General features: G+C 41.1%; 1 protein-coding gene across 1 annotated transcript in view; it reads right to left on the bottom strand.

Moving 5' to 3' along the window:
• Positions 1-393: 393 nt before the first annotated feature.
• Positions 394-20,163, bottom strand: part of SEL1L3 (SEL1L family member 3) — a 122,122-nt gene continuing 102,352 nt past the window's right edge. Inside the window, exons 21-24 of the mRNA XM_020992320.2 lie at positions 13,261-13,388; positions 10,945-11,047; positions 10,769-10,841; positions 394-1,706 (exon numbers count right to left, since the gene is read on the bottom strand). Coding sequence (XP_020847979.1) covers positions 1,579-1,706; positions 10,769-10,841; positions 10,945-11,047; positions 13,261-13,388 — 432 coding nt within the window. The 3' untranslated portion in view covers positions 394-1,578. The remainder of the gene's footprint in view (positions 1,707-10,768; positions 10,842-10,944; positions 11,048-13,260; positions 13,389-20,163) is intronic.

Raw genomic sequence — 20,163 nt, 5'->3', positions numbered from 1 at the left:
TACCTGGATATTCACAGGTGTTCAGGTAAAGGGACAACAATTGTAACTGAGAAGTGGCCTAGCTATAGTCAGGGGCAGTGCAGAAAGGAGTTTAAAAGGGACCAGTCAGGAGAAGCTAACTGTAATAGGGGACATCTGGCTCTAGCTTTAAGAAACTTTGAGGAGAGACAAAGACCCAGGGCTGGAACTTGAGGTGATTGGTCATTTAAAGTGGGGAGCCACCTGTCCACTTTTTAACCTCAAAAGTTAATGTCACCAGAAAAAAAAATCTGTCTGATAAAGCTTCTCCTTACCTCTGCTTTTACAAAAATTCGTGGACTTTAGAACTGTTAGTGATTAAAAGAGTATACATGTGAAAAAGGAAAAAAAAACCCAGTCACTTCACAGGTGGTAAACAGTATAAAAATAATTTTATTTACTACTGTAAATAAAGTAGTGCAAAGAAGAGTAGATGGACCCACAATATTGCATTACTGATTTAATTATTCTAGCGCGCACGTGCACGCACACACACACACACACACACACACACAGAGGCACATGTACTCTTCCTCTTTCATATACACACATGTGCACAAGCAAGCACACACACACACACACACACACACACACACACACACACACACACCCCATGGCATACTTCTTTTAAAATCCCAAGAACCAGGCACAGGGGAACTAGGAGCTAAAGGATTGTTTTCTGCATATTCCATTGGCCTACTTCTATTCTAATAGGTAATTCGCGGTGAAGACTACTTTTAAATACTAATCATTTTCTAAATGGCATCTGAAGGTTTACAATTGTGAAGAAATCATATCTGGCAATATCATTAAAGCATTTTAAGCACTATGATCCTAGAAAAATTTAAGGAGAAAAATGTAAACCAATTTACAATGACATTTCCTTTACTGTATTTCACACTGACTCTGACTGAACTCTAATTAAGGCGCCTTTTGTTTCCTGTAGGCATGGCAAGACAAAGAGGAATTTGGTTTGTGCTTCCAGAAGCAGCCTGGCTGTGGAAAGGATTCTTCTTACAAATGCTATGGACCAAAACATTACAAACCCTGCTTAGTATCCACATTTGCCTATTTTTCAATAAAGGAAAATTTCAAAAGGACTGAACAGCACTGATGGAAGCCCCGTTAGAACATAACTTGCTTTAAGTGGATTTAGATACAGCACAGGTAAATGATGTCCCCTGAAATATAGCAATACCATAGTGGGAGTCCAGTGCTCCATAATCTTGTAGACCGTAACAGGGCATCAACTATGTCCCTAACACTATATGGGAAGACAGTTCCACTGTATTTGCTTGATACCCTGGGAAAAGCAGTATCTGATCTGGACACTTCACTATAACTTAAATATCCATATCCATATGTCTATATTTAATATATGTTTATATTTATATAGATATAGATATTTTCTCAAGTGCAATATTAACTTCTAGTAGTCAAAACATGTTCAAGTGTTTAGTATTGTAATTCCCTGGCTGCCGCATTCCTAATGTCTACTGTCAAATACCCATGGTCCAAAGGCTCCATCTCTCATCTAGGGAAACATGGAGAGTCAGCAATTCACCCTCGCTGCTCTAAATTATTTGCAGGGATGGCCTCTTCTTGTTCCAAGTAGCCAACGGCTGGATTTGCAATGGAAGTGGCAATTTCTGAAGAGAGCTGTGAAACAGATGCAGGAGGACCACTGGCTGTAAAGAGACACACAGACAGACACAAATACACATACACACACACACACACAAAAAAAAATGCTGAGTATCTAAAACAACAAATAGAAAAAAATACCCAAGTTTAGTAAAAGCTGAAGGACAATAGACTAGGCGTTGGGTCCCAGTTCTAATCTCTTTCTGTGCAGCTTTGGACAAACCACTCAACACCTTTGACCCTTCATCTCTAAGAAGGTGCAGGGGTGAATCCTCTGGCTGTGAGGCCAGTCCCCTCATTGATTACCAGAGAGCTCTGCTGGCTGAGCTGGGAGATGTCTTTCTCCTCCCTCATATGCCATGTTTGTTCCTCCTGAAGCCGTCCTCTTGACTGGAAAGAGGATGACATGCACTAAAGGGACAGTGCTGGATTTGGAGTCTGAAGGCCTAGATGTGAATCCCTAGAGTGAGTTACTTCACTTCTCTGGAAGGTTATTTAACTATAATAAAAAGAAGGCTGAAGTCCCTTTCTGCACTAGATAAAAAAAAATGATCCTACGGAATGCTATTCTTTAGCCAGAAGCATGTGGGTAAATTCCCTTGGGGTCTTCAAAAGCCTTCTTCAAGTTCAAAAATCCCTGGAAGGGATAATAGAGTTAACATTTTAGTAGGGTATTACATTAGTAAGGTAAGAAGCAGGACTTGTGGGGATGGTATGGGCACATAGTCACACAGGGAGCCCCAAGAACCAGGAGATGGAATAGAGGCAGAAATACTCACAATACAAACTTGTCTACTGAACTGTTTTGCTTAGAGCTAACAGTGCCTGGTAAGGAAATCTCATCTCATCTGTTCAGAGCAGAAAACTAGGAAAGAACTCTCTTCCTCATGGAACTGCATAGGGCAGGGCTTTCCCACAAAACCGAAGAAACATTGGCCTCAGAGTTCCTAATTGGTAAAGAAGCTCTATGGTGAAAGAAAGCCTGCTCAAGAGCATGATTTGCAGTCCTGGGACTCGCTTTTATATAGTCTTTTATGGCAAGGCACTTTATACACATGATTTGATTGGATCCTCACAAGACCTTTGTGAAGTAGGCAAACAAGCCTTTATATCACTCCCATTTTATAGACAAGAAACTGAGGCTCAATGGGGTCTAGACAACTTGCTTAAGGTCACACAGCTAATAAATGTCAAGTTGGGAACTCCAATCCCATTTCTTCTTGGCAGGAGTCCAGTGTTCTTTCTAGGACATCACACTGTGTCTCTAATGCTGCCTGGCAGGGCTGATGAGAGAATCTGCCACACTTCATGCTGTGATTACCAAGATCCTTCTACCTTCTGGGGCTGATTGTAATTCTTCTCAAAGAGATTTTAGTCCCACATCATTTCTGTAAGTTAAGCCAGCTTTCATTCCTTATACGTGTCTGCTTTTAAAAACGCCACTGTGCTTTAGGAATTATGGCTTCACCTTTTGATTATTTGCTGTGATGGAGAAAAGCTTTGGTGTACAGAAACCAGCATCATTTCTATCAGGTTCTTCAGTATAGCTGCCTCCCCAATTATGGTATCAATTGCTGAGGTTTCCAACTATGCCTCCCCTTCCTTCAAGTTATGCACCACCCACTCCCACCCTCCCTCTCACACACAACCTCAGCTCCTGGAGGGGAGGGACTGTCCTCATTTTGTCTTTGAATCCACATTGTGTTTTGCACACAGTTAGTGCTTAATAAATGTTTGTTGTAATACTAAAAGGAGCCCACTTTCCCCAAGCATCTGGTAGGGGGTGAAAAGAGGCAGGCTTGGGGTGGGGGGAAGAGTATGGATCATCCATGTTCTGGGTCATCATCATTAGTCCTGATGAATTATTTCAAAGGACGATGTTCTCAGTTCAAATGTCATCTCTGCCATGCAGATGTTCGGAATTCCAGAGCTGTAAATGATTTTTTCCCACATCTGATCTCATGGCATTATATGCTCCTCAGTCACACATAGCTTGTATCATATTTAGCTCTGTCCATCTTATCTTCACTATTTGATTATAGCTTGATGTAGGTAGTGAGAAGCATTGTGGCATAGTGGAAGGAAAACTGGCCTTGGAGTCAGGACAGCAAGGGGTCAAGTCTTGCTTCTGACCCATAAACCTCTGTGTGTGACCCCGGCTCAACTGAACCTTTCAGTGTTTTAGGCAACTCTCCAAGCTTATCAGTTGCTGAGGCTATGCATTGGTAGAGGGAATTTCCATACCTAGGGGTTTCCTCTACCGATGAAGTCATGAATCTAGTTCCTATACCCCTGCTTTCTGAGGTCAGGAAACCAGTCTTATTTGTTTATTTATTTGTATATTATTTATTTAAATTCAAGAAGTAGTTATTGAGTTCATGCTATGTTTAAAACAGGCCTGCACAACCTACAGACTGTGGGCATGCCAAAAGATTTCGGGCAGCTCGTGAAATTGTAGAAGATGTTTTCCTCTACATTTTTTTTAATTTTTAAATTTTTTTTGGCTAGGCCATGGGGTTAACTGACTTGCCCAGGGTCACACAGCTAGTAGGTGTTATGTGTCCGAGGCCAGATTTGAACTCAGGTCCTCCTGAATCCACAGCCAGTGCTCTATCCACCTCACCACCTAGTTTCTCCCTCCTTTACATTTTTTGCGGGACACCCAAAATCCTTTGGTGTGCCACAAGCAGCCCACTGGCTGTAAGCAGCCCGAGGGCCAAAGATTTTGAAAGCCTGGTTTAAAACATAGCACCAGGCAATCTAGGGCAGACAAGAGAGATACAAGGCATGGGATCTATCTCAAGGACCTTGTAGTCTTGTTAGAACCCTGTCTTATTTATCTCCCCTATTACTCAATTGCTTAGAATATTATGTTCACAGAGTAGGTGGTTACTGTATTTTTTGTTCAGTGAATGAATGAATACATGTAACTTTATCTGAGACCTGATGTGGGGACTTCTTTTCAATAAGTGAGGTGGGAGGGAAGAAGTGGGACCCAGTTAGGAAAATATTTAAGTAGGAGTTGGGACCTGAACTTTGCTTTGAAAGAAGTCAGAGATTCTACAAGAGGGAACTGGGGAGACAGCGGAAGACCACTGATGCCAAGGTAGAGGATTATCGAACGTGGGGTATGGGCAATAACGAACAGGTCAGCTTGACTGGACCAGACACACCTATCAGCTATGCGGCCCTGGGCAAGTCATTTAACCTCTGTTTGCCTCAGTTTTCTTAACTGTAAAATGGGGATAATAACAGCACTTACCTCCCAGGATTGTTGTGAGGATCAAATGAGACACACCAAGTGCTTTAATCCAATTGAATAGTCAGTCAATAAATATTTATTAAGCACCCACTATGGATCAGGCATTGTGCTACCTCTGGTAAAAGACAGTCTCTGCTCTTAAGGAGCTCAGAGTCTAATGTACCTCAAAGTAGCTGCATTGAACTTAAGGAAAATTGGGGAGAGGGGGGTTTGGAATATTTTTTTTGGCACAAGACAAAGTTATCTGTTGAGGGTCTGGAGCAATGGTTTCTGTGGCTTGGACCCCTCAGACAGTCTGATGAAGTATATGAACTCCTCAGGTTATTTTAAATGCATAAAACAAAACACAGAGGATTAAAAAGAAAACTAATTATATTATAGCTGTATCCCCCCAGCCATCCAAGCATAGGGACCCCATCAAATCTATCCACAGATGCCAGGCTAAGAACTCCTGAGATGGTTCAGTGCTTTACTGAGCATAAGGCAGAAGAGTATATAGTAGACACAGTTTCAAACTTGGAGACAGGATGAAATGAGTTCATAACTCATTTCTGACACTTTAATTTCTCTATCTGTAAAATGAGAGTAATAATAACTGTAACAATAGCTACACCATGGGATTGCAGTAAGGCTCAGATAAAAAAAAGACTTGAAAGTTATATAAAATTTTATAACTTTTATGTAACTTTCTGTTATTACTGTTACTGTAAGTGGTAGAAATTACTTTGCCTGGTATGCCCAATAAGGCTTCATTTTTACAGGACTTACACTGGGTCTTGAGAGCTCTTCTCAGGAACTAGAGAGCAGCCTTTGGATATACAAAGCCATTTGACCAATACTTAGGAACAGTTTCTGGAAGTAACATCATTGAGATACCAGGTGATAGTGACACCTGGCCAGAAGTTGATCAAATAACTTTCTCTTACCATTTTTTAAAAATGAATTCACAGGGCAGCTAGGTGGCACAGTGGATGGAGCACTGGCCCTGAAGTCAGGAGGACCTGAGTTCAAATCCAGCCTCAGACCAAACACTTGACACTTACTAGCTGTGTGACCCTGGGCAAGTCACTTTAAAAAAAATGGATTCATATTCTAGGCTTCTCTTAGTTTCTGAAGAGAGGCCTTAAAAAAATTGCCTTAAAAAAATGGATTCACATTCTAGGCTTCTCTTAGTTTCTGAAGAGAGGCCTTAAAAAAATTGCCTTAAAAAAATGGATTTACATTCTAGGCTTCTCTTAGTTTCTGAAGAGAGGCCTCCTAAGAGCCTACTTTGAATGCATAATGGAAATCTCACTGGAAAAGTGTCAAATATACTAAAACAAAGTAAATCAATAAGTTATTTTTAAAAAGTGGTCATATTAAAGATTATGGTATATTGTTTAGGGTTGTTCAACCACTCTTATTTGTTCCTTATCTAATTATTGATGTATGGTGCAAGTGGATTTTCCCATATAAATGCTCTTTCTCCATTCCGAGACATAGTATCAATCTCTAATTTTCTGAATCTTTTTGTTCATTCTGAGATCCCAGCCAGAGACTGTGCTTCTTGGAAAAACAACCAGTTAGAACTATATCTGGGGATGATAACCCCTCAGCTGCCACCTTCCAATGTATTTCCCACTAGAAAAATGTTGGTGGTTAGCACAATATATAGAAGCAAAGTAAACATTTAAAACAAAGAAAAAAAGATAAACAGATTCTCCTCCTGCTCAGAGGAAAAGGCTTCAATCCCTAACAAAAAAGCTCAAGGGGAGAAAGAAGCAGGATGACTGCCCTGGGCCTAGAGTCCAGAGCAGTTCCAGCAACACAAGCTTCCTTCTCAACACGTCGTGACCAATCTGTCCAAGCAGCCTCATTCCTAGGATGTTGGCTCCTTTCCTTTTGGGGGTTGCCTCTGTCTGCAGCTCCATGTGGCTTCCTATTCCCATTCCTGAGGCTTCTCTGATGAGGAATGCATGACCCTTGCCCTTTTTCCCAAATGAATTTGGATGCCCACTTCTTGAGGGGGGAAGATGATGAGATTCAAATAAGTCCATGAGAGAAGCCCATTATCTTGAGTACCACTTAAAGTCAGTTTAGGAGATAATGAGATTCAAGTAGGCTGGTAAATGAAATATTGAAACTAACAGGGACCCTTCTACCCTGGGCAAATGGGCTGAATACCGGAATAATGTGCCTAGATATCCTCAGAACTCTGAACTATCCCTGACCCCTTGCCAGTGTGTCCCTGGTTATCTCATCTTCCTGTCTACCTTTTTGTCCCTGATTACCTCATCTCCCCACCCATGGTAGATTTTCCTCTATAAGAATCCCTCGCTTCTCCTGGCTAGTGGGCATCTCCCTTAGGAGGCTGCCTCCCTTGGGGGGCTGCTTCCCTGAGGGATTGCTTCCTTTGGGGACTACTATATCTCTTAAGAAGCTGCTGTCTCCATTAAGGAGATGCCCCGTCTCCCTGAAGATGGGGTCAAGCTGCAGCCTCCCTTAAGGAAGAGTCTGCTTGGTGTATTAACTAGAATAAATGCCTTCACTTGATTTGGAGGCAGCCTAAATGGATTCTTTCAAGATGAACCTGCCACAAGCATACCTTGCATCTCAGCATTTTGGGGTGCCCCTGAACCTCAACATTCTCCTCATGTGATTAGGAGCTGGATTCTTCTTTGAGTCTGACTCTTGGTCCCGTGAACTGATTTTAAAAGGTTAGCTGGAAGTAAGCCTATCTGTGGCCTCCATTCTGCCACACTCATGAGATTAATTCATACCCTGGTATCATGCAGTTTAACACCTTCTCATCTGATCCCTTTTCTAAGATTAAGTCTATGAAAAGGCCAGCTCCCTTCCATCATAAGTGCAACAGATTGACAAAAAAAAATAGAAAAATGTTTAGCTAATCCAGTTTTTTTCATCTAGTTGGTTGTAGAACATCAGGTGTGCCCTTCGAGATGGATCAGTTAGTTTAAAATATTAGTGAGTAAGGTACCTAATTGTTCCTAATTATATTTCTGAAAATCTTATATACAGATTATTACTAATATTATTTCAATAGTTTATGCTAATATGAGTTAATCTTTGGGTTTAGCTATTTAATGAAGATGTCTATTATAGAAAAACTGCCTTCAGTGGGAAAGCATGATACTCTCCTCCCCAGTGAATTAGTTCAAGAGAAGCTTGGGCACTGGGACCCTAAGGCTAGAATCCAGGTGTTACTGTACACTTGGTGGCAGCCTAGGCCAAACTGCAAGCAAAGCACCCTTGGAAGAAATAAATAACCTCGTCAGAGTTAGCCTTGCAAACACCAACCAATAAAGTGATGGCCAATTTTATACAAGGTTTCAACCGATACTAAATAGAACATAATTCTCTATGGGTGATTGGAGCCTAAAGTAAAATGGATGGACATCTCAGTGTAAAAGTACAAAAATGAATTATTATATTTTTTAAAAAGATGACTACATAGACTGAAATGCAAGTCATCAAATAACAAAGTCCCTTAACTTAGATCAATGTGCCATTCACAGGGCTATTTCTTCCATATGGTTCCTGGATTTCCAAATAGCTGTGTTTTGAGGGTTTTGTTTGTTTGTTTGTTTGTTTTTGGTAATACCTTGCTAAGTGTCAAAAATGCATCATCACATCTTCTGCTACTACTCTGGTACTGAAGAATGCTCAGCCACTTAATCATCTTTCATACTTCTTTCCTTATTACTTTACACTGCTTGACCCCTAGCAGAGAGGGACACCATGAGTCAGCATTATACATTTGTTAAGTCTTTTTGATATGGATTCACCAAAGTTCAGTTTCTTCTTTCCTCCTCTCATGCTTTAATATGTAAAATGGTCCCCAATTGAATTGCCAATCCCATAGTTGTGGCTAATTATTAACATAATAGATATAAAGCAGAAGAGGACCTCAAGTGATCATCTAGTCCAATTTCTCATTTTACAGATGAGGACATTGGAGCCCTGAGAAAAGTTAATTACCCAGGGTCACACAGGAAATAAAAGAGCAGAGCTGGGATTCAAACATAGGTATCTGGATTCCAAACCCAGGATTCTTTCTAAGTTTGAGCCCAAGCTGAAATCTTGCTAAACACTAAAGACATTTTTATGTATTTTAACTCTTTAAAGTGTTCATGGATGAAAAGAGATTGCAGATGCCATTGAAGAGGAAGAGAAAGAGACAGAGTTGGGAGAGAGCAAAAAGTTAGGGGGGGAAATGTGTAAATATGTGGGTGGTACAGAGCATCCCTTCCAATGTGGAAAGCTGAGGAAAAGGAAGAAAAAGGAAAAGAAATGATAAAGTGAAGGAGGAAAGAGTGAGTTGAGGATATATTGGGAGTATGGATGAAGATACGAAGAAAAGTAGCAGAAACAACTTTTCATAAAAAACAATTCTACTAGCCCATGAATTTTCATGGGTACCAGCTGGTATAAAATCATAAAAACAATTTTCAGCTCCTCTAACTGAATTGCATTTGTAATAATCATAACAATATTTCTACAGAGTAAGAATGACAACGATAATTTGAAATGGAAAACACTGACAAGATGCAAAATGAATGTGCTATACCTGGTAACAAATTTAGTGATGGAACTGAATTTGCATGAGCTAGATTTATAAGCCAGCTGACGATAAGGCATCAGACCTGGGAGAGGGTTTGGATGGTCCCTCATTAACATCCTTAAGGGACTGGAAGCAAAATGATGATTCCATCTGCCCTCCTCACCACTGACTCTTTTCTTATCACCTCCTGACATCAGGTTTATTCTGTTCGCTTTTCGTTTTCTGCTACACAAATAATCCCCACACTAATGTTTATAGAGCATGTCCCTTCTTCATCTTGTTGTTTGCTAATGTCTGCATAGATGTTTGTGAGTCTTTATGTCTTTTTATGTCTGGTCAGGTTGATGGAACTTGTTTTAGACTACAATCTAAAAAGAGGGCCTGTATGTCTGTTTATTTTGGTCTTTACAGTACTAAGCACTTTCCCCTGCTCAGACACATGCTGAATAAATGCCTTCTGATGATGATTTCAAATTTATACATCCATGTATTTAACACATATCAGCTTGTATCCATCCATCCATTCATTCAACAAATATTTATTGAACACTTGCCATATGCAAGATACTGTTCTGGATATAGTGAGAGATACAAAGTTGTTTAAGTCTCCATGCCTGCTCTCAAGAAATTTATAATCTAGAATGACGGTTCTTAAACTTTTTGTGTGAGTCATCAGCCCCTTTGACAGTCTAGTGAAGCCTATGGACCCCCTTCTCAGAGTAACGTTCTTAAATGCATAAAATAAGATACATAGAATTACAAAAAAACCCAAATTATATAGAAATATTATTATCAAAATATATTTTTTAAAAGTTCATGAACCCCAGATCTAGAAGACAAGTTAAGATGTATGTATGAATATCCACAATACAATATGGTACTGGTAAATGTCATATGAGAAACACAAACTAAATCCTAGAGAAACGGCAAGAACGGGGCATCATCACAAGCTGGGGGTGATTAGGAAAGGTACTCAGTTCACTGCAATGAAACAAATATCTACTGTGGTGATGAAGAAGAGGTGGTATGTGAGGTGAGCCTTGAAGGGAAAGATGGGAAGTGTTGTAGTGAGTGGGAATCAGGGGGTATTCTAAGTAGATGAAATAAACTAAATAAAGAGGAAAATGGAGGCAGGAAAGTAAGACCTAAGAGAGGAAGGAAACACACACACCCACCCACACCCACACCCATACGCACACACACATACACACACACACACACACACACACATATCCTTTTTTTCTTCTTTTTCTGTAATGGATTTGATTTAGATAAATCATTACCTGAGACCGATTGAAAATACTGGACTGCCAATGCGACCAATATGGATACCAGAAAGGTTCCCAGAAAGTAGATCTGCCAAATATTCAGAAGTGGGTATTAGATGAATGACAGCCAGAAAGGCCAGGATTGTAAAGACAGGTGTGGGTAGGGGGAGGCCCAGGGACATAATACCTACCGGGGCAGAGTGCAAAATTCCGTTACAGACAATCCGAAAATAAAAATAAAACAAAGCTAATGAACAAGGACTGAGTGAATCTTCATTACTATGGCTCCAGCACCTACAATAAAAACCACAAATCACCCTGATTATTTGACTTAATTTGGTAGTAACACTGATTACTGACATTTTCAAAATAGTCTACAAAACTGCATAGTTTTCCTTGTGAGTAAGAACAATTTCAGGATGGAAGATAGGTTTCAAAGCAGAGTAGAATGGCACCTTAGCTTTCTCTTCAGTTTTGTTTTGTTTTAGGCACTCAAGGTGAACTCTCAAGGACTCAAGGACCCTTTTGGGTAACTATTAAATAAATCATTGAGTCTTGCTGCAATGCAGAGGCTGCTTGGGCAGAATTCTGATAAAGTTGGCCAGTCCCTACTTCTTAAAGCATTTGGGAGGAATGCTAGAGGTCCAGATCACACCTCCAGGGCAAAATCCTTTGCTGAAGCTCTAATCACTGCTGCCACCTAGCTGCCCTGATGAGCTCATTATTGACGTTCACCACAGCTCCATAAAACAAGGTTCTATCAGCCCCATTTTGTAGCAAATAAAGATCTGTGGCAGGATTTCAAGTCAGGGATTGCTAACTCCAGGTCCACCTCTCTACCCCACCCCACTTTCTCCAAAGGACCATAAACTGAAAAACAACATCTAAATGATTACTTTGCTAACATTTGTTATGCCCCTTCCCAAAGCTTCCAGCTGAAAGAGCTTTGGCACCTGTCAGAAAACATGGCCTAACATCACAGAGTGTTAGGGCTAGGAGAAGCCTGGACTTCACAAAACATCACATCCTTTCACAAATGAATCTGCTAATGTTCAGAGGCTTGCTGAAGATCACCACATAATTTCATTTCTTCCCTATCTACAGCCCCAATCTTATCTTCCCTAGAAAGTTAGCTGGGGAACCTAGTGATAGAGCATCTGTCTGGGAATCGGGAAGAGGGGATCAAGGGATGACTAAAATGCTTTTGCATCATTTGCTATATGCTTAGTACCAGGGACAGTGCTTAGACTAGACTAGGAAAAGTGAAGACAACCCTTGCTTTCAAAGACCTCACACTCTAAGAACTGAATTCAAATCCTAGCCCAGACTTATTGGCCCTGTGATTCTGGGCAAGTCACTTAATTCCCCTGACTCAGTTTTCTTATCTGAAAAATGGGGCTAATAATAATAATAATGATGATGATAATAGCACCAGCCTCCAAGAGTTAAGTCACTTAATCTCTTGGTTAGTTTCCTCTGATACAAAATGGATACAAAATAGTGATGAGGATGGGATCTAGTCCCCAAAAAGGAAAAACCCTGGATTTTCCCACACGGCCAAATCTGAGGCTATAATCCCATCACTTCCCATCAACAGAATCTCCCAATCTCTGTTACCTTTAACCTAGCCTGGCCCTCCTTTGTTTTACCTCCCTATGGCCCCAGGCCACTTCCCACCCTTAATCCTATCTAGGCTCCATTCTCTTTTGGCCAAGTGGTCCAGGTCCCTGGAGTTCTATTACCTCTAGACTACTTGGCCACTCCTAGATCCCTCCCATGGTCTTTCTGTATATAAGGTCCATCTTGTCTCCACTAAGATGCTCAGATTCTTATAATCTAACTAACAGCTCATTAATGTTCAGACTCCTTATGAGTCTGGTCAATATGGCAGATGTTCTAACAAAACTTGTCTTTGGCTGAAAGAAGGCTTGGGTCGAATTCTTTTGGGTAGGATCCACTTGTTCTGATTTTGGGGTCCTAGCACCCCTAAACCTAAACAACAACCCCTACTTCACAGAGCTGTTATGAGTATCAAAGGACATATGTATAAAACACATGTAAACCTTAAAGTGCTATATAAATGCTGGCTGCTAGAGTCACCATCACCATTATTATTATTATTGTTTATTTAATGCCTAGCTATATAAAAACTTCACACCAAGAAAACTTATCTGATGATTGTTCTTTTTACAGCTTCCCATAAGCATTCTCAAAAGAAAGATTTATCTAGCAGTTCTACTTTATATCAACAACCCAGAACCTTAAACCTTGTGCCTAAGGCAAATAATCAATCAGCTGATGTTGGCTGGGCAGGGAAATTTGTAAATTCACTAGTAAGCAATGGATCTTCAGCCCTTTTCATTCTCCCTAGTTATATATGCTAATAGGGAGTCAGGATGCCTGGCTAGAGCGAAATGGAAGGGAGACTTTTACGTAGAAGCAAATACTTCCCCTTTAGCTCATGTACAAAAAAAATGCCATATTGTCAAGTGAAGTTATGAGCTCACCTTTCATAGAGTTCCTGAAGGATTGAGATGTTACTAGAATGGAGTGTTTGATCAATCTCTAGGTATTCCAAAATGTGGTATGGGATAGTAGCTCCCTCTTCAATTAGAAGGGCCAGGTTAAAAAATCCCTAAAAAAATCAAAACAAGCAAAAAAAAAAAAAAACAAACCACAAACAAAATTCATCCATTTCAAACAAACAAATCACATACCCACACCCCTCATCAGAATGTAAACTTTTACAACCTCCATATTTTTTTCAGTCCTAGTGCCAGATGGTTTTGTCATCTTCATTGATGAGTTGTTTCCCTAAATATATGCATCTGAGAAATTTATTTGCAAAAGAACCAGTAGGCTTTCATAGGGATGCTGAGCTCCATCTGCTCAGAAACTAGTCAGGCAGAGGATTTGTCCTTTCCCTTCACTTTTGAAAACAGAACTAGCTGGAACTTTTGCCTTCATATCAGAAAAAGAGGTAAAGGACCAGAGCAAAGGCTTGTGCTCATTATTTACTGTTTATTCTTGGAGACCCCATCAGCAGGTTGGAAATCAAACTCCGTATTTTCACATTTTGGTGGAGTCATATTCTAATACTGGGCATACTTATAAGGCCTAGGATAGCTGTGCTTAGCTTTCCACTAATCACCACGGGAAAATTATTTCTTTAGTTCCTTTTTCTAGAAAAGTCTCAGCTCTGCCATCTGTTTTCAGGAAGTCTGGGAATGGTTCTGATGGGGTGTGGCCCAAGCCGAGGTCTTCGCCCCTTGTACCAAAGGGAATCTGGCTCCCATTTGTCTACAGATCCCAGCCCCTCATCTCCCTTTGAAAGCCCTAGCCCCACCTTTTTGATCTCATTCAGATGCCTTTCAGTTCTTTCATTATCTATTCCCATTGTCTATTCAATCTCTTAGACATTCCAAAGGGAAATCTCACCCAGACCCTTTTCCTAGACCATTTTCCCAGACCCCTCCTCTGGCTACCCAAAGTCACTTTAGTATATAAGATCTACCCTGGCCACCATTCAGAGGCTGAGAATCTCATGCCCAAAAGGCTGAGACTTTCTTATGCCAGCTCGTGTTACCTGGCCTATGTGTTTTATCACTAATAAACTTTTCCTCTGGCTGGAAGATTTGAGTTGAATTCTTTTAGGGCCCGGTGTCGCATTCTTGGGGTTCCCAGCACCCCAAAGTCCTAGACCTCTTTAGTTCTAACCAGCTACACTCTGGAGCCAGCTTGTATGGGCTGGTAAACTGATTGTTAAATCTTCAGTGTGAGCATTCACACTTCAGAAATAGGTAAATGTCTCAAATCAGTGATTATTTATCATTTTGTTGATTGTCTAGGCTTAAGATGTTGGGAAAAGTTAATAATGCAAATTAATGCAGATTAAACTTAAAGGTGTATTGTGCATACATATTTTACAGAGAGCCTGTTGTTAAACACTTACTGGCAAACACTGTCATGCCCCTCCCCCCATTATAAATCTTTAGATAGATTCCCTTCAGGGGTTTGAGCAGAGCAAGAATAATACCACTTGCAAACTTGGTCATATAGCCCTGAAAGGGAAGGTGCCTAAGCATGGGGCACTAGAGTGCCTTACTGCATTTTCTTCCAGCTGTATAGCTGCCACTCCCACTGTGTTCTCACTTAAACATTTTCCTAAGTTATTTTTATGGCAGTGGAAGGACACATGCTTTGCCAGAGGCCTCTGACCAAGGCTACCAGCTCCAGGTAAGTGATTTTTCACTAGACCTAGGGCTTGGAGAATTTATTTGTTGTTCACATCTAGGAGGGAACAATGTTTATACAAAGAGTGAAGGAAAGAACCCTGCTTTCTGTGCTGATCCCTGTATATGGATGAGAAGGAAAACCTTGGTGATAAGTTGCTAATGAACTCATTTTAAAGTAAAAGTTAGACTAAGTTAAATAAAATTGTTGCTAATTAGAGGGCTCTTGACCACTGCTCTCTCTTCTCTCATAGGATCATAGACTCAGCCCTGGAAGGCCTTTAGAGGCCAACCTGTCCCACTTCTTCATTTTACAGGGGGGAAACTGAGGCCCAGAGAGGTTAAACAACTTGCCCAGGGTCACACTGGTGGTCACTGATAGAGGCAGGATCTAAAGGCAAGGCCTCCAAATCCAGAGCTCATCCCACTGCCACACAGCCCATTCCTTAGGTCCAAGTGCTCATTTTTTCAATATTTCAATGGAGCAAGACCTCAACAGTATGTGTATTTTCTCCAACTCTTTGCAATATAAGCAATCCAAACCTCATTGTGGACAATTATGCTCCACATTCCTCCACAAATCTTCACTAGAGAAAGTTCAAACTCTACAGCACTGGAAATTTTCCCTTTATTAAGTTATTCCTCTTAATTTGGTAAGTTTTATTATTAATTTCCAACAAGTCACAAAATAAGACTATGCTCACCTAAGGTATTCACTGCTATCATGCAGCTGTCCAGGGCAAAGTAAGTTATTCCTCTTAATTCTAGTGCCTTCCCTCAGTTGATTATTTCTATTTTATCCTGTATATAGCTTATTTGTTCATAGAAGTTTGGAAATTGTCTCCTCCACAGCACACTGAGTTTCTAGAAGGCAGGGACAGTCTTTTTGCCCTTCTTTGTAATTTCAACAATTAGCACTGGGCTTGGAGCATTGTAGGCACTTAATGTTGATTGAAGGAATGACAATGGTCTTCCAGTCTTCATATTCTCTCATCCTGTCTATGTATCACAATCTTCTTTAAAAATTCCTTTGAACTCATATACAACATACATAATACAAAAACCAGCCTTGCCTCCTATCTGCAAATAGGACCAAATTAAAATCTTTCTGCCCAGTATTCAAGGAACTCTACAATCTGCCCACCCTACTACCTCCTCCAACTTTATCTTCCATGGCTCATCTACACAAATCCTTCCTTCAGGCCAAATCCTGTCCATTCTCCCTGCCTGGGTGGGATTCCTTCTCTCTACTCCCCTATTTACTAATCTAAATTTTACTCTTCTTTCAAACTCCAGCTCAAATCTTAATTCTTCCCTAAGGCTTTTCCCAACCTGCCTAACCCCCAACAATGAGTAACTCCTCAGAGTTCCTACAGTACTTCTAATCCATCCTTTATTGGCCTTGAAGATCTGCTCAAGCACAAGAGTTGCACTGTATGAGAAGGCATGGATGAGCTGGGAGCTGCACTAATGGATGTCATCCCCATACTGATGTGATAGATCACAGGTCCATCTCACTATATAAGTATATACTACTTTAGATTGTTAGTTTTCTTTTTGTGTAGATTTCAATTCAGTTCCAATAAATGTTAAGGACCTACTCCTACAAGACAATGTCTCTTTGTTTCAGCTAGATTACAAAAACTCCTGCAGGAAAAGGGACCATCCTTGTAATACTAGAACCTAGCATGGTGCTATTAAGCATAGCAGGTTCCCAATCTCATCTTTGTGGATGATAAGCAAATAATTAATAAGCACTTATGAAGCACCTACTGTGTGTCAGACACTATATTAAGTACTGAGGATGGAAGGACAAAAAATGAAATAATTCCTTCTTACATTCTTTGAGGATGGCTGAAACCTAGCAAGATATCTTGGGGTTTATGGGTTAGATTTCTTTCTTAAAGACCATACTTTAAGCCCAATTCACTCTGGCTTTCACTGATTGGCCAACAATAGGTCCCAGGCCAAGCCCCACTTAGTGGTCATTGTTTGGGCCCTAAAGGCTCAGCGTAAAGATAAATAACAATTGTTTCTGTTTTGGCCAGAAACCTGAGAGTCTTCTCCTCCCTTATTGTTCTTTATTCCCCATTAGGTAAAAGGGTCATTTCTTACTTAGCCTTAATCACTGAGTGGACATTGCCTCAGTCAGAGTGAGAACTCAGAAAGACCTTTGCTTAAAAAAGGCCAAAGTCTCCCACTGCATCAGGAACCATCTCCAGTCCTGATTTATATCTGGCCACTGGACTCAGATGGCTCTGGAGGAGAAAGAGAGACTGGTGACTTTGTACAGCCCTCCCTCAGTTAAAGCCAATTCACTTGTAAGTCATAGCTTCACCTTCCTGAGGCCACAGTCCTCTTCGAGAATGAAGGACAAAAAACAACATCTGTTGTTCAGTCATGTCTGACTCTTTAGGACTCTGTGGAACATACTGTTCATAGGGTTTTCTTGGTAGATACTGGAGTGATTTGCCTTTTCCTTATCCAGTGGATTAAGGCAAATAGAGGTTAAGTGACCTGCCTAGGGTTACACAGCTAATAAATGTCTGAGGCTGGATTTGAATGCAGGTCTTCCTCACTCCAGGCCTAGATGCCTATCCACTGAGCTACCTAGCTGCCCCATGGATGTGAAGAGAAGATCATTAAACCCATGGGCGATGATGAGGTTAACCAAGTGGGAGAATGCAGAGAAAAAAAAGGAGCCTTAGTGTACCTCCACATTCAGGAAGGAATGATGATCTAGTAAAGGAAACAGGAGTAGTCGGACAGGAAGAGAAAAAGCTGAAAAGTATCATGAAAACTCAGAGCAGGCAGAACATTCAGGAGGGGCGGGTGATCAAGAGTGTCAAATGCTGCAGAGATCAAAAAGGATGAGACCAAATGAGGTTGAGATGGTGAGACTGTGACATGTGACTACAAGCCTCTGATCCTCCCTCTGCCAACCTCAGTCACAAGCTCTCCACAACTTAGCAGGGGTCTTTTTTTTTTTTTGGCTAGGCAATGGGGTTAAGTTACTTGGCCAGGGTCACACAGCTAGTCTGAGGCCACATTTGAACTCAGATCCTCTTGATTCCAGGGCTGGTGCTCTATCCACTGAGCTACCTAGCTGCCCCCAGGTGTCTTTATAAACTGGTCCTAACATCACCAGACCCACACTCAATGCCTTTCCGGCATTGGCAGACTTATTAGAACTTGCGTTCCACAGGCATAGTTTTTGCAAACCAGTATTCACCTCAATGCCATAATGAGAAATTAAACCAAGGTGTTAGCGTAGGGTGGATATTGGATAATACCAACCTTTTTTATTAACCTTCACTGTTAAAATGTTGAGGGTTAGGGGTTCAGGGGTACTGGCACCCCAAAATCAGAACATATGGGTCCTGTACAAAATAATTCGACCCCTGTCTTCTTTCAGTCAAAAATAAGATTTATTAGAACATCAGAATATTGGGCAGACTCTTAATTTCTGAATGTTAGTGAGCTATTGGCTGGATTGTAAGAATCTGAGCATTTTTTTTGTAGGCAATTGGGGTTAAGTGACTTGCCCAGGGTCACACAGCTAGTAACATGACAAATGTTTGGTCTGAGATCAAATTTGAACTCAGGTCCTCCTGACTTCAGGGCTGGTGCTCTATCCACTGCGCCATCTAGCTGCCCCAGAATCTGAGCATCTTAATGGAGACAAGATGGACCTTATATACAGAAAGACTATGGGGGGGGGATCTAGGAGTGGCCAAGTGGTTTATGAGGTAATACACAATGCCAGGGACCTGGACCAAGTGGCCAAGAGAGAATGGAGCCTAGATAGGATTAAGGGTGGGAAGTGGCCTGGGGCCATAGGGAGGTAATGCAGGGCTAGGCTAGGTTAAGGATAACAGAATTGGGAGATTCTGTTGATAGGAGTTGATGGGATTATAGCCTCAGGGGAAGGCCAGAGATTTGGCCTTGTGGGAAAGTCCAGGTTTTTTCCTTTTTGGGGTCTAGATCCCATCTTCATCAAAAATGGTCATTAATGCAAACGGTTGTAGTTCAGTGTATTGCTACCCCCTAGGAAAAACAGATTGATATACACTCAGGAGGTACAGCAGACACAAGCGCTATACTTAGAGTCAGGAAGTTCTGAGTTTGAACCCTGCCTCAGAAACTAACTAGCATTGTGACCCTGGGTAGCCTCTCAGACTCAGTTTCCTCATTTGTAGGGTGGGAATGGTAACACTTCACAGAGTTGTTGAGGATCAAATGACATATGTGTAAAGTGCTTTGCAAACCTTAACGTGCTACAAGGGGCTAGCTGTCACTATCAATTATTCTCATGTTCCACTCATTTTCCTGGGGCCCATCAACAAGACTTGAAGCTTGAGCCACTAAGGGAGAGCTGGGGTTATAAATAGAAATGGGATGGAAGATGAAGGCTCAGTCTATGTTTTTGCCTTTTACCAGCCAGGGCTAGAGGCAGCTGGAGGGAGAGAAAGCCAGCATAGAGAGAATGACAGATACTCCCCTCTCTAGAGGGGAGCAGGTGCCCTCTATCTATAGCATGACTGAGCTAGCAGAAATGAGCAAACATGCCAAATCAAGGCACAATGAGACAAGGGCGGATGGGGTCGATGGTCCACTTTCCCCTTATTTTTGAGTTTCAAACTAGGTGGGTCTGCAGGCTTCGCTTGATCTCAGTTTCAGTTCCAGCCTTGTGTTTATATAAATGTACTCTTACAAACTGACACTAGGGACAGCTCTAAATATAGAGATGCAACAGAACAAATGACCAAGGTCAAAATGTTTTCCATTAGAAAGTAAATTAAATAAACATTTTATAACTGCTGAGCATATGCCCCCTAGTCAAAAACAACCTCCCTTCACCTTCGGTCCTCTCAGAGCACTTGCGTTTATCCTCTCACACGTAGAATATTGTGTATGAAGGTTATTTTTGTGTCATATTGTAAGCTCCATAGGGGCAGAGACCATGTTTTAGCTAAGCTTTGTATCTCCCCCCAGGCATTGCACACGGTTCTGTACAAAAATGGCACTTGGTATGAAGAATGAACGAATGAGATTGAAAGGATGGGCTGGTCATACTGTGCATTTGACTACAAAATGTCACCATGGTCCCAGTCATTCTGCATATTCTCTCTCTCTCTCTCTCTCTCTCTCTCTCTCTCTCTCACACACACACACACA

This window comes from Phascolarctos cinereus, unplaced genomic scaffold (genome assembly GCF_003287225.1).
Source record: "Phascolarctos cinereus isolate Bilbo 61053 unplaced genomic scaffold, phaCin_HiC Scaffold_9;HRSCAF=440, whole genome shotgun sequence".
NCBI lineage: Eukaryota > Metazoa > Chordata > Mammalia > Diprotodontia > Phascolarctidae > Phascolarctos > Phascolarctos cinereus.
Note: the sequence above shows the minus strand (reverse complement) of the source record. Positions and strands in the feature narration are given on the sequence as shown.